Genomic DNA, 14,691 nt, shown 5'->3' on the forward strand with positions numbered 1-14,691 from the left:
TGTGGTGTCGACCTTCCCAATGGTGAAGCCCTTCTCAATGAGGAAGTCCCGAAGGCGCTCATACCAAGCTCTTGGGGCTTGCTTAAGCCCATATAATGCCTTGGACAACCTATAAACATGATTAGGATATCTAGGGTCTTCAAACCCGGGAGGTTGATCAACATAGACTAGTTCATTAATAAAGCCATTTAAAATGCACTTTTCACATCTATTTGATAAAGTTTTATTTCATGATGTGATGCATATGCAAGGAGGATACGGATAGCTTCTAATCTTGCAACCGGGGCAAAGGTCTCTCCAAAATCCAAACCTTTAACTTGAGAGAACCCCTTTGCAACTAGTCTTTCCTTGTTCCTCACAACAACACCTTGATCATCTTGCTTGTTTTGGAACACCCACTTTGTTCCAATGACTCTTGCACCTTTTGGCCGCTCTTCAAGAGTTCAAACTTCATTGCGGGTGAAGTTGTTCAACTCTTCATGCATGGCATTTATTCAATCCGGATATTGAAGAGCTTCTTCTACCTTAGTAGGTTCAAAGCAAGAGACAAAAAGTGATGAGCAATAAATGAAGCAAGTTTTTGAGATCGAGTCCTTACACCCTTTGATGGACTCCCTATGATGAGATCTTGTGGATGATCTTGAAGTAGAGGTGTATTTCTTCTATTGACCACTTGAAGGGGAGGTTGTGGAGCATCAACATCTTATGCTTGTACCACCATTTGTTCATGGGAGATGTGAGTATCTTCATTTTCTACTCTCCCTTCCTTTTCACCATCTTGTGGCACACTTGATGAAGAAGGTGGATCAATTACTTGTACATCATTTTCATCATCTTTAGGCTTGATGTCTCCAACTAGAATGTTCTTCATAGCCTCCCTCAATGGTTCATCACCTACATCATCAAGATTCTCATGTGCTCCTTGGGAGCCGTTAGATTTATCAAATTCCACATCATATGTTTCTTCAACCAAACCAGTGGTATGATTAAATACTCTATATGCTTTAGACTTTGATGAGTAACCAATAAGAAAACCAATATCACAACGTCTTTGAAACTTCCATAGGTGTTGCTGCTTCTTGTAGATGTAGCATTTGCAACCAAACACCCTAAAGAAGGAGATGTCCGGCTTCTTCCCATTGAGCAACTTATAAGGTGTCTTACCAAGAAACTTTTGAAGGAATAGGCGGTTGGATGCATAGCATGCGGTGTTGATTACTTCCGCCCACAGAGCTTTGGGGATGTTATACTCATCAAGCATTGTTCTTGTAAGAGTGATCAATGTCCGGTTCTTCCTCTCAACTACACCATTTTGTTGAGGAGTATATGTTGCGGAGACTTTATGTTTGATTCCAACTTCATCACAATAAGCTTCTATATTTGTGTTGTCAAATTCTTTTCTATTGTCACTTCTTATCTTCTTGAGCTTCACTTCAAATTCATTTTGTGCTCTCTTGGCAAACTTCTTGAAGCATGATGCAACTTCGGATTTGTCATGAAGGAAGAATATCCATGTATACCTTGAATAATCATCAACAATCACAAGACAATAAAGATTTCCTCCTAAACTCTTGTATGTTGTTGGTCCAAATAAATCCATGTGAAGGAGTTCTAGCACTCTTGCGGTTGACATGAAAGCTTTTGTTGGATGGGTATTTGCAACTTGCTTGCCGGCTTAACATGCACTACAAAGCTTGTCCTTCTTAAACTTCACATCCTTCAACCCTCTCACCAAATCATTCTTCATAAGCTTCTTGAGTGAGCTCATCCCAACATGAGCAAGTCTTCTATGCCATAGCCACCCAAGTGTTGTTTTGGTGAATAGGCATGTCTTCAAGTTTGTATCTTCGGAGGTGAAGTCCATTAGATATAGGTTGTTGTATCTAAATCCTTTGAATATCATATGATCATCATCCTTCTTGGATACAACAACCTCCTTCTCGGTAAACAAGTATTGGAAGCCAAGATCACACAATTGTTCAACGGATAGCAAGTTGAAACTCAATGAAGCAACATATAGCACATTGGAGATGGAATGATCATTTGATATTGCCACTTTGCCCAATCCTTTGACCTTGCCTTTTGAGTTATCTCCAAATGTGATTCTTTCTTTCCCATCTACTTCTTCATCTAGTGAGGTGAACATACGAGGATCACCGGTCATATGTTGTGTGCAACCACTATCAATAACCCAATGACTTCCACTGGTCTTGTAGTTCACCTACACACAAGAGATCAAGCTTTAGGAACCCAAACTTGTTGAGGGCCCTTCACCTTCTCAACAAGTGACTTTACAACCTAAATTTTCTTAGGCCTATTCTTATTTGGAGGTCCTAAGAACATCACTTTCATCTTTCCACTAGAATCCTTTCTAAGCATGTAGTGAGCATTGAAAGCAAAGGGTCTAGCATGCTTGGGCAAAGGTTATGGTGGTGGAGTTTGGCACTCATGAGCAAAGTGGCCTTCTTGTCCACACTCAAAGCATCTCTTTGGCTTTGGCTTTGGCTTTGATTGTTGTTGTTGAGCTTGAGCCTTCTTCTCTTTGTTTGTCATGTACCCAATGCCACTTCTATCCATCTTCATGATAGTGTTCATTAGAAGCTCACTTTGAAGATACTTGCCTCTAGTGAACTTGCTCAATCTAATCTTGAGATGCTCTTTTTCCAACTTGAGCTTCTTGTTCTCTTCCTTGAGTGCATCACTACTTTTATCTTCCTTGAGTGCAACATTGTTTCTCTCTTCCTTGAGTTTCTTATTTTCTTCTTTTAGCTTCTCATTCTCAAGAACCAAGTCACCATCATGATCAAGAGTTTCTAGCACAATGGTGTTGTGGATTTTGAGCTCTTCAAACTCTTTCTTTAGCTTTTCATTGTCATGCTTGAGCTTGACATACTCATCATAGTCATTGCACTTAACCACTTGCTTGCCTTTGCCACTAGATCCTTGCTCAATGCTCTCATCAATTAAATCATCACATGATGTAGCTATATCAATCTTAACAACATCGTTAGTAGCATCATGTGGCTCATTGGGTAAAAATTCTTGAGCAATAACAAGATTGTCATGATTAATCTTGAGAGTAGTATATTCATCTTTTAGCTTGTTATAACTAGTGATGAGCTCTTTGTGCACCCACTCAAGTTTATCATGTTTATCTTTAAGCTCTTTCTTAGAAGATTTGAGCTCCTTGAGTTTGGATGACATAGCATCATTTGCTTCTCTAAGCTCAACACTAGCATTTTTGGCTATCTCACATTTAGCTAAAAGAGAATCATTCTTAATCTCAAGCTTTTCATTTTTAGCTCTAGTCTTTATAATGATCTTAGTGTATTTCTTTAGCAATTTAGCAAGATCATCATAAGTAGGTGACTCATATTCATCATCATCGCTATCACTATCACTATCATCATTATGAGCATGATCATCACCACTACTGTCATCATCATGTGATACCTTTCGTTCACCTTTGGCCATAAGGCATAGGTGTGTAGAGGATGATGGCGGTGGTGGTGGTGAAGATGATGAGTCAATAGCAATGGCGGCCACCTTCTCGTTGTCACTATCATCATCGGATGATCCACTAGATGAATCAATGTCCGTGAGCCAATCACCGACGATGTAAGCCTTTCCACTCTTCTTCTTCTTGTGGAAATCCTTCTTCTTGCTATCTCTATTCTTGTATGGCTTGTTCTTTTTCTTCTCATCTTCATCTTCATTGCTTGAGTCATCTTTCTTGCCCTTGTTCTTATTCTTGAACTTGTCTTTCTTGGGCTTTGTGCATTGGTGAGCTAGATGACCAAGTTCTCCATAATTATAGCAATCCATCTCGGAGATTGGCTTCCTTCTAGAACTAGTGAAGAACTTCTTCTTGCCATCAAACTTGATGCCATTCTTGTTGAGCTTCTTTAGCATATTGGAGGTTTTCTTCACCATGAGAGCAAGACTTTCATCATCAACTTCATCATCACTTGAGCTCTCATACTCAAGTCTTGTTTTGCCCTTCTCTTGGCTAGCCTTGAATGCTAAATCTTTTTCTTTCTTCTTTGTAGAGGATGAGCCATCTTGAGGTGTGATGTGCATATACATCTCATGAGCATTGATCTTCCCCAAGATTTGTGTCGGTGTAGCGGTGGAAAGATCACTTTGGTGTAGCACAGTCACAATCACTGTTCGCCTAAACGGCCGTTTAGCCCGTTTACACACCGTTTAAACACTACACGGTGGTACACCGTTTCCGTTTAATCGGTTGTTTTGACCGTTTAAACGGCCGTTTTTCCCGTTTAAACACCCGTTTTGTCCGAATAATGGGCTAAACGGTAGGTGACCGACTGTTTACCGTTTAGCGTTTAGGATAACACTGGTCACAATATGCCCATATTTATCAATGGGGAGGACACTTAAGATCTTTCTTACAATATCGGATGGTTGCATTTGAGTAAGTCTAAGCCCATTGACTTCCTCTACAAGAACATTCAAATGTGAATATATTTCATTAGCACATTCTTTAGGAAGCATTTCAAAAGAGTTGAGCTTTTTCATGACAAGATGATAGCATTCCTCACGCTCACTCTTAGTTCCCTCATGGAGAGCACAAACGTTCGATCATAGTGCATGGGCGTCTTTGTGGTTCCTCACCCGATTAAACACATCTTTGCAAAGGCCTCTAAAGATGGTGTTTTGAGCCTTTGCATTTCACTTCTCATAATTCACCTCATCGCCTTGTAGGTTAATAGCATCCCGAGATTTTGGGAAGCCTTGTGAGGCGGCTCTAAGTATACCAACATCTAGAGCCTCTAGATACGCCTCCATGCGAATTTTCCAATAAGGAAAGTCGTCTCCCTCAAAGATAGGAGGAGGTCCATCCCCGTGAGACATCTTGCTCTAGGAGGTTAAGCCTAAATACATGAGCATGAGGCTCTGATACCAATTAAAAGGATCAAGATGCCCAAGAGGGGGGGTGAATTGGGCTAATTCTAAATTTCTTTGTAATAATTAAATCCTATGATTAGCCCAATTAACCCCTTGTGCCAAGAAAGTGTTCCTAATTGTTCTACCGCATAAAAGACTTGCAACCTAAGTTCCAATCCTACTCTAGCATGGCAATTCTAAGAATGTAAAGATATGAATTGAATTGCTCAAAATAAATGCTCAAAGTAAATGCTCAAAGTAAATAGAGAGGAAGGAACACGGCGATGTTTTGCTGAGGTATCAGAGAGTCGCCACTCCCCACTAGTCCTCATTGGAGCACCCACGCAAGGGTGTAGCTCCCCCTTGATCCGCGCAAGGATCAAGTGCTCTGTATGGGTTGATTCTTCGACACTCCGTTGCGGTGAATCACCCACAACCGCTCACAACTTGAGTTGGGTCACCCACAAGCTCCGTCGGGTGATCACCGAACTCCCAATCACCACCAAGCCATCTAGGTGATGGCGATCACCAAGAGTAACAAGCACGAACTCTCACTTGACCACGACAAGCCTAATAAGAAGGTGGATGCACACTTTGCTACTCTTGATCTTCACTAATAAGGGCTCTCTTTGGGATTCTCAAATCTCAATCACCTTACTAGGACCTTGCTCTTCTTGGCACTCTCTAAGATGTTTCTCAGTTGTTGGAATGAGCAAAAGTGCCCCCACACACGAGCGGAGGTTGTATTTATAACACCGGCTGAAAAACGAACCGTTATGTGCCTCTGCGGGGTGACCGGACGCTCCGGTCATGTTGACCGGATGCACCGGTTAGTACACCCTGAACTCCAGTGGTTAAGAGTTGACCGGACACTGGCAGCGTCCGATCAGCACTGACCGGACGTATCCGGTCACGTTTTCCCTTCACTGGAACATTACTGATGTTGACCGAACGCTGGACCTCCAAAGTCTGGTCACTTGCTGAGCAGCGTTCGGTCAGTAACCGGAACCTGATCAGCGTTCGGTCAGCATTGACCGGACACGTCCGATCAGGATTCTCCCTCTTTGGGACCTTACTGGAGTCGACCGGACGCTGGCCTTCAGCGTCCGGTGCCATGACCTCGTAGCGTCCGGTCATTTCCAGACGATTTCACCTTGGTCAAATGAACTGATCGAACCCTGAGCCAGCGTCCAATCACACCAGAGCCAGCGTCCAGTCAGTATTTGACCCTCTATTCACTTCCAACTCTCGAACATATGTGAATGAAGTTTGCTCCAATGGATCAAAGGGCTGTTGTGGAGCTACCTAGTGCTAGTTTTAACAAGTGTGCACCACACCTAACTCACTAGACTCACCTAGGTCAAGCTACCCGTTCATACCCCCCTTAATAGTACGGCCAAAGGAAAAACAAAGTCCTAAACTACTCTAAGTGTCTCTCCAACTCCAAACGACACTTAGAACTAGTCCATCCTTAACCTTGTCGTCCATCCCTTGAAAACTGAAACGATTTCCATCGTAGGGGCATGACAACCATGATTGCCTGATCGATCTCCATTACCGTGACCTAACTCAATTGTTTCTGCAAAATATACGTTAGTCACAGTAATCACGTATTGTCATTAATCACCGAAACCCAACTAAGGGCCTAGATGCTTTCAGGTTGTAAGAAAAATGACACCTAGCAAGGGTCATTAAGTGTTTTGGTGATTGGATGACAACATGGTCAATGAGACTAAAATTATTTGGTAGTATTACAAGGTTTTAGTTCGATGGATGCAAGGATGGACTTGGGATTGGCTATAATGAAATTAAAGTAATCAACACCTCAAATGAAGATCAAATGGAAGTGTTGAAGGTCTTTAGAAGAAAGCACCCAAGACATCAAAAGAAATTGAACCCGAGACAAAGAGATGAATGCACTGGCCTTGTCTCATGATTTTGGATCTTCTAAAATTAATTTGACATCAGCTCAAAGTTATATAGCTCTTGATTAGCTTTCCAAGATGTCCAAGGTCATCAAAATCCTAGTTCAGAGCAACAAGTTATGCCTAAAGTACGTACAAGCATCATGTTGAAAAAGAGCAACGAAAATCTACGGTGCTGAACTCTGGTTACTTTTCTAGTCTCATTAGGACACAAAGATCAGTTTAAAGTTGTAGAGCTCTTCATTAGCTTTTCATGAAGTCCAACATCATCAAAATTGAAGCTTGGAGCAAAGAGTTATGTCGAAAATACAAAAGTGTATCATGCTGAAAACTAGGTAGCTAAAAGTTCTAGTGTTAGACCTCCGATGACCACCGGAAGTAAAGGTGACATCTTTTCATCCAGCGGCTAGTTTCTTCCACTAGAAAGCTCTGGTGCTCATAGAAAAGTTGTGTAATGGTTAGTTCCTAGTGTTGAGGCTATTTATACCCCCTTCAAATGTCCAAGAAAGGTGTGTTGGAGATGAGGGAGTGTGTGGAGAGTTGAGGCTCATCCATTTGTTCTTTAGACACCAAAAGTGCTTAGGGAAAATTAGGTGATTAGTGAGAGTGTTTTGCGAAGTGTTATGCTAGTCTGAGACCATTTTAGCGCTTGCTCTAGCTTGGGTCTAGTGTTTAGTGAGACTTGCACACCTCCATACCTTTAGTGCTGCATGCACCATCTCTTGTACACTAGGGGTTTTGTAGTCTTACGAGACCCTTCGACATGTGGAGTGGTTGCCTAGGTTGTACTCCGAGAACGAGTGACCCATGGCAGTTTGGTCAGAAACTCGATAGTGAAGATATAGCAAGGAGCAATCTAGGAGAAGACTGCACGAAGACCCAACTTACGCATAGGGGAGGACAATGGGCTATCCATGGAGTTATCCGACCCGACAAGCAACACCTGTAGGATCTCTAGTTATAGCCTAGAGGGGGTGGTGGTGAATAGGCCTGTTAAAACAAAACTTGAAAAATTGTCAAATTCTGACTCGCGGCACCACCGCGCAGCGGCACTGTCGGGCTAGAACAGCGGCACTGCCGCACCTGCTTACAACTTTGAAGCACAGTTCAAAAATTATGTATGAAAACTTAGATCAGAGAAATTACTGAACTTCCTGCAGGTAAGAAGATTACATATCCATAGCTAGAAGTGGTATTAATGTCACACACAAGTAGATCGGCCACAAACCCTAAAAATCACCTCAACACAATATGAAATGCAAATGAAGTAAATCAAGCACATGGTGCCATAATGATTTATTCCGTGGTTCAGCTCGCCACTAAGGCTTGCCATATTAGTAACTGATCTTATAAAATTCAGATTGTGAATTTATTTTATAGCTTGTAAAATTCACATTGTGGATTTATTCTATAATGTGTTTGCATGTTCAGGCTTTCAGTACTCCTCTTATGACGCTGAACTTTCAGGATATCATTCTCTGTACGTTCTACAAACAAGCATCTTGTCCTGTAAACATCTTGTCCTGTAAACTTGTTCAGGCTGTGTATAACTGAAGAACATCCACTCAGTTACCTGAAGCACATCAGGTAATTGATGAAGAACAAAACAGAAACAAAATAATAGAACATTACAATATCAGCAACGCTGGTTTTAAGTTAGCTGATGACTCGTTATAATCATATTGTGTAATATATGTAACAATGGCTCATATCGTTACATAGCTGTTTCAGTGCCACCCTGATCCTGATGGAGCTATCGGTTGAAGAATCTTGTACGTATAATACCACTCAGCAACCAACTACAGCATTCGTTGGTCCCCAAGAACAGTGCGCGGTACACACTCGCAACTGCAGATACAACAAGTTACAGATAGCTGGGCACCTGGTTTCCGCCCAGGTGTGTTCCAAAAACGGGAAGTCAAAGAAGAGAAAATTAGCCGACAAAAAAGGAAACCTCATGTTGCAGATGACCCATCAGAGTGAATTGAAACTTTCTACAGGGTCTGAGTCCTCGAGCATTGAGGCCACCTGGAAGTAATCGGCGGCATCAGCTAGCCTGCCATCCCGCTTGTGAACCTCCCCCAGGTAGAACCAAGCCATTCGGTTTGTAGGTTCAAGCCTTAGGGCATCCGAGAGGAAACACCTCGCCACAGGCAGGAACTTGGGCCCTTGTTTAGAGAGGAGGGCACCGATAGAGACCTTGGATGGGACATGCTCTACCTCCATGGAGAGGGCGTTGAAGTATGCAGCCAGTGCATCCTGTATCTTCTCGTGCACCTCATGTATGTTACCTGGGGAAAGGCGAGGAACCACAGGATCAGATTTATGGCACAACAAACACAAGAGTCAAGATATATTCAACTTCTCAGGCTTACAAATATCTGGCCTATATGAACATTAAAGTTCAAAAAAAGGTGGACAGTATGCATTGTAAAGAATTATTATTTAATAGCCATTCATGATAACACACAAATATAGGCAGACATGAATGATACATTTCAAACTTAGTACATCCCCAATAGCCAGAGGCATAGGCATGACTAATGAAACATGAATTGTAACAAAAGTTTCCTCACCTTCTGCATGAAGGGTTGTCGCAGAGTATGTTTTGAGGGTTTTAGCCTTCTGTAAGCAAATCTCTGCATCTCTCCAATAGGAAAGACTGGAGTACAAGTTGGCAAGACCTTGCCAAACTTCAAATTCGCTCACTTTATCCTCGTTATCCTGAAAGAGTGTTCCCATAGAATAAGAAGACATCAAGAAGATATGCTAAGGTACATGAAATGTAATTAGATGAAATTAGACTCTAGACAGGGTGCATCTATGTTAGTCCACTTCAGCAGTTAATACAAACACCAAAACAGCTCTGTTTTGGACAGACATAAATGCAGTTTCAAGAACAAATATTTTGGATAACACTTTTCAATGTGAGAATCTGGAATTCTGGATACCTTAGGGAAAAGGTAGTGTTTTTACATCTAAGAATCTCAAAAGCTTATCTAGTTATTTTACAAGCAAATAAGGATTTCGAACATGTTCACAGAAATCTCAAACATCCCATTAAAATAAAAACACTGTGCGAATTAAAAATTGTTCTTTTGTATTTGAGAAGACAAACCTCTGTGCCATTTTTGGCAGATCCATAAGCCTTTCGTTGTGCCTGAACAAGAGCAAGAAGGGTGCAATATGCTTCGACTGCTTCCATGGGCAATGATTGAGCAACCTTCAATTTAGCCCTTATTCTAAGCAATGGCCCTTGTTCCCACTTCGCGGTCTCATCTAATGCCGCATCAGTCACAACTTCAGCTTCTGAATACCTTTGTTGTGCAGAAAGAACCAACGATAGCAACCTCCAGCCTTTAGAGACAGATCCACCAGTTGCATCAATGAACTCCTTAGCACATTTCAAGGCAGCATGCATGTTCCGCTGCTCAGCATACTCAATCCCCATGTCAAATATTAATTCTGGGTTGTGACGGTCAAGAGAAATTGCCTCATTAAGTGACTTCAAAGCCTCAGTCTGCAAGAGAGATCTTTGGTGATCAGATGAAGCAACCTTAGACTTCTTGGACAGGCAACTCCCCAGAACATGGAGGGCCACACTCTTTAAATGCCCATCTGATGATTCGGCATCTTTGACTGCTCTCTTTGCATACTCTACACCCTCAGAAGAAAGAAGATAATTGGAACTGCATATCTTAGCAGCTAACAGAAGGGCCATTATGTCATTCGGACTCTCGTTCTTATTCAAAGATTTCCTCAACAAGTTTAATGCAGCTTCATTATGAGAAGCTGCAAAATAGCACAACGCTAGACTATACCATCTCTCAGTTCGAGGGTATATTCCAGGTAAAACCTCTTCGAGGTGTTTGGCAAGAATAGATGTCTGGCCACACAGTGACAATGCAAAGGTTAAATGCTCCATAACAGATGGATCCCAGTGTGTCTTCCCAAGGAACCACTTCTTCAATAGTATCATGAGCAATAGGATTGCCTCTTCCAAATTATTCCTAGGAACAAATGAACCTTCGTTTTGTGAAGCCAAGCTCGGGGGGGCCACCTCTACACCGCCGTACAACAAGAAAACAGCAAATCTCTTCTGAATCCTTGTGCAGCATTCATCATCGAGATTCCATTGACTTAGAAGAGCACGGCGGTATGAAGCAAGTGCTTCTTGATAGGCCCCAGCTTGCTTCCAAAGTTCTGGGAGAAGCTCAACAGATTTACTGACAGTTTCCTGCAGCTTTTGTTCAACCATAACACCAGGTATGCCACATTGGAAAATACTTTCAACAGCATCAAGGACACTTTTACACTGTTTAGCAGCCTCTGCAAGTCAATGGCTTCAGAAAGTCAGATAAACCTAATTGATATGATTATTAAGCAAGATGAACAATTCATACCCATTGCCTTGCCCAACTTTTGAAGAGACATTGATTTCAAGTAAATGGCTTCAAGAACAAGGCTAGCAGCATGCTGTGATCCTGAATTTGATGAATCTGACCGTAATTTGTTATTTCGCTTCGAGAGTGGTTTTTCAGAAAGAGTTGGTTGGAAGCGCTGAATAGCAGCTTGAAGGTCAATTCCATCAAATACTCGCAGAGCAGCTTCCACATTGCCTCTCTGATATTCCAGTCTCCCGAGGAGAGCTCTAGCTTCCTAATATTAACAGAAAATACAGAAACCACAGTTAGCAACAATAACAACTATAGTTTAGTATATCCCAGATAGAAGCTTATGTAGGCTGTTGAAAAAAAGTTAATGAATACAAATATAGGAAAGCAGACTCTAGTGATAAACTTATTGAGAACAAAGATCGTCATGTAAAAAAAAGAACTGAATGCACAATTTTCACTGGGCACACACTAAGACAGTATCTCTTGTTGGTGGTGATGCTGGGTTTCATTTCCAGCCTATCCCAACTTTCTTGGGACTAAAATATATTTTTGTTGCAGTGGTGGTGGTGCTTTCTGGTTACAGTTACAGACCACAATCAAACAATTTTAGCTAGTATACATACAATTATGAATATTGAAAAAAGGTTTTAGAGCAAAAATAAGCCTATGAATAAGTGCCTTGACTTCCATCATTATGTAAACAACACAGGATTTAATTTGATATGGATGAAACAGTGCATAAAGTAACTCAGAACACAGTATAGAGAATTAAAGATTCTGAAATCTTGGCATCAACTAGAACACCGTTGTCCTACAAAATGTGTCCAAGATTCTTTTGTTTATCATAAAATAAGTTGATTCAACATTAGCTGGCATCAAAACTGCATTATCATTTTATAGAAAAAATAAAGAAACTGAAGGGAATATCCTCTCACCACAACAAACACTAATGAAGAAAAGTACCAACTTGAACTAAACAGAGAAGAATAATCATCTGGTGATGGTTTGAAACTCCACCCATAAAAATGAAATTGCTACAGCATTAAAATTGAACGTTCACAATTGACCTTTGCATTATGGTTTTTAAGAACTAGAGAAAACAAAGGGAATGGTCATCCTTTTGTCAGTCACCAGTAGAAACAGTAACATAATAACATGCCAGTATCCAACCAAACAAAGAGTGGTGATTTTCCGCATTCAATTCCCATTTGTAGATAGTGTGAATTATTTCTAAATTCAACAAAAAGTATCACCTTACTGTCTGATTTGAACTCCAAAAACGGCACCACCTTTGCTAGTTCTAGAATGGCATGCAGCTTCAAAAGTCACCAAATAAAATCACAAGCCACAGGTGAAGCAAAATCCTACAGCTAAACCAACAGCCACATATGCTATCTCCCAACAAACTGCCAAGTTCACAAGACAGCACCACATACCTACAACTCAGTGATTGAATCAAGATCGTATAGTTACACAATGAGCCACAAATTCACAAAATAGCATAACCCACCAATTAAACCGTAATCATAATTCAAATGATTAGACCATTGGCCACATAATTTAACTAAAAGCAATATCATTCAGTGGCGGACCTAGCACTAGGGCCACTAGGGCTATGGCCCTAGTCTTAGCCCTTAATTACAGTGGACAAAACACTATTTTTTCTATAGCCAAGCACAAATAGCAATGATCTCTAATGAAATGGCCCTAGTTTTTGGTGAATCCTGGGTCCGCCCCTGATATCATTTACAAACATATCCTCACTTGAATTCTGACAATTATGTATACCAACAACACAACAACTTCTAGATTACTTTGGTTTTCAATATTGAAACTCTCCACGAAAAGTGGAAGTTTTGGACGCAAGGAATAATCATTTCCATCATTTACAAATTCTGGATAGCTACACCAAAAATGCTGCTCAACTAGACCAATCCACGCGATGTTCTGAAAAACATCCCATGAGGATGGTCACTACGACCCATGAAAAGACCAACATCGATCTCCCAGACGCAGTCCCCTTCCAAGTTCCAAATGAAATGAAAGAAACCAAACATAAAAACGCCATTTCGTGAGAGCGTGTAGTTTCGGAGCGGCAAAATTTCGCCGAACCCCAATTTCCCCCCAAAGCGCAACAAAGAACGCCGCACGGACTCGGATTCACCACAAAGATTCCATCTTCCCACCCCATTTCGCCCAAACCACGCCAGAAATAACTGGATTTTTCACGTTCCCAGATCAAGCCAAGAACGAGCGGCAGGGGGCAAAGAGATTTCGAGACCTCGTAGTTGAGGGAGAGGCCCTCGCGGAGCGACGACTCCGCCTCCTGGATGTTGCCGTCGTCGACCTTGGCCTCCGACGAGCCCGACGCCGAGGCGCCCGCATCCGAATCCGGCATCGCCGCCGCCTTCCCCTTTACCTGAACACCTCGAACATTATTAATTATTACAACTTGCAAGCAATGACACCCTCTCACAACCTCTGACTATCTGAAAGATGCTGCTGCAGGCTGCAGCCGGCATTTTCTCCCTGTCGTGACGCTGCCAGGTTGGTAAAGCTTCCAATGTCCCCTAGGCAAAGCATCCTCATGGCCAAGCTTTGGGGACTGCGAAGTGCAATTCAGCTGGAGCTTTTCGGGCGCTGGGCCCCGGCCCATGTTTATGCTCTTTTTTCAGTGATAGGGGCCACAACAACGAAAGGTCGGGTCCAGCCTTTGCTTGGATGGATTCTGTCTGGAGCGGGAAGCAAAAGAAAATGGGCCCTGGAGAGAAACAAACGTGTGTACGTACTCCAATTTGATGTTGCTTAAAAAAAACGTACTCTAATTTGATTACGAAAGCTTGATGCATCCATCCTTCGACTTTGTTCGAAACTCCCAAGCTTAAGAGAGATGATTGCCTAAGAAATAATATTCAGGATACGAATTTAGTCCAAATTTTTATTGCATTCGCGTAATCGCGTTGCCATTTTGTCTATGAAGCCGAAAGTACTACTCGGATTTTGGTTTTGTTGCTAGTACCTCCGGCTATTATTGGAAGGAAAAAGTCTACTTTGTCTCACTCAACTATCGCAAAAATTAGTTTTTTTCCCCGAACTAGAAAATTGGACATAACTCCTCCCTTATTTTTTCAAACCAGACATATGACCTGGCTGTTTCTTTAGGTGTTTTTTTCCCTTTTTTCTTTTTATATTTCTTTCGGCTGAATCTTTGAAAAATCATAATAAATATTACAAATTTCATAAAATTAAAATTCTAAATTTATTGGACTCCACGTGAGTAGATATCCACAGTAAACATATGATATGTTATGCTTTAGTACAAAATTTTTGCTCTAACTTTAGATCTATGTTTTTCTGTGATTAATTCATAACCGCAGTTTCCGTGGTCCTATTGTGGTGAAATGTTTTTGGTGAACTAATCATTGTATGATTGAGATGTAGTAAAAATTTCGTGCTCATTG

General features: G+C 41.4%; 1 protein-coding gene across 1 annotated transcript; it reads right to left on the reverse strand.

Annotated features, from left to right (window-relative positions):
• Positions 1-8,380: 8,380 nt before the first annotated feature.
• LOC136508426 (protein NPG1-like) lies at positions 8,381-13,843 on the reverse strand. The gene is made up of 6 exons (XM_066503093.1): positions 13,710-13,843; positions 13,512-13,649; positions 11,237-11,492; positions 9,952-11,162; positions 9,410-9,557; positions 8,381-9,124 (listed from the first exon to the last, which is right to left on the reverse strand). Exons 2-6 carry the CDS (start codon positions 13,626-13,628, stop codon positions 8,808-8,810), a joined length of 2,049 nt encoding a protein of 682 aa, XP_066359190.1. The 5' UTR covers positions 13,629-13,649; positions 13,710-13,843; the 3' UTR covers positions 8,381-8,807.
• Positions 13,844-14,691: the final 848 nt, after the last annotated feature.

This window comes from Miscanthus floridulus, chromosome 15 (genome assembly GCF_019320115.1).
Source record: "Miscanthus floridulus cultivar M001 chromosome 15, ASM1932011v1, whole genome shotgun sequence".
In the NCBI taxonomy this organism is placed as follows: Eukaryota; Viridiplantae; Streptophyta; class Magnoliopsida; order Poales; family Poaceae; genus Miscanthus; species Miscanthus floridulus.

Excerpts from the sequence above, each read along its gene's own strand:
- LOC136508426 (XM_066503093.1), bottom strand. The coding sequence starts at position 13,628 with ATGCCGGATTCGGATGCGGGCGCCTCGGCGTCGGGCTCGTCGGAGGCC. Across the intron at positions 11,163-11,236 it reads AAAGTTGGGCAAGGCAATGG|AGGCTGCTAAACAGTGTAAA; the intron begins GTATGAATTGTT and ends ATTGACTTGCAG. Across the intron at positions 9,558-9,951 it reads CTGCCAAAAATGGCACAGAG|GATAACGAGGATAAAGTGAG; the intron begins GTTTGTCTTCTC and ends ACACTCTTTCAG.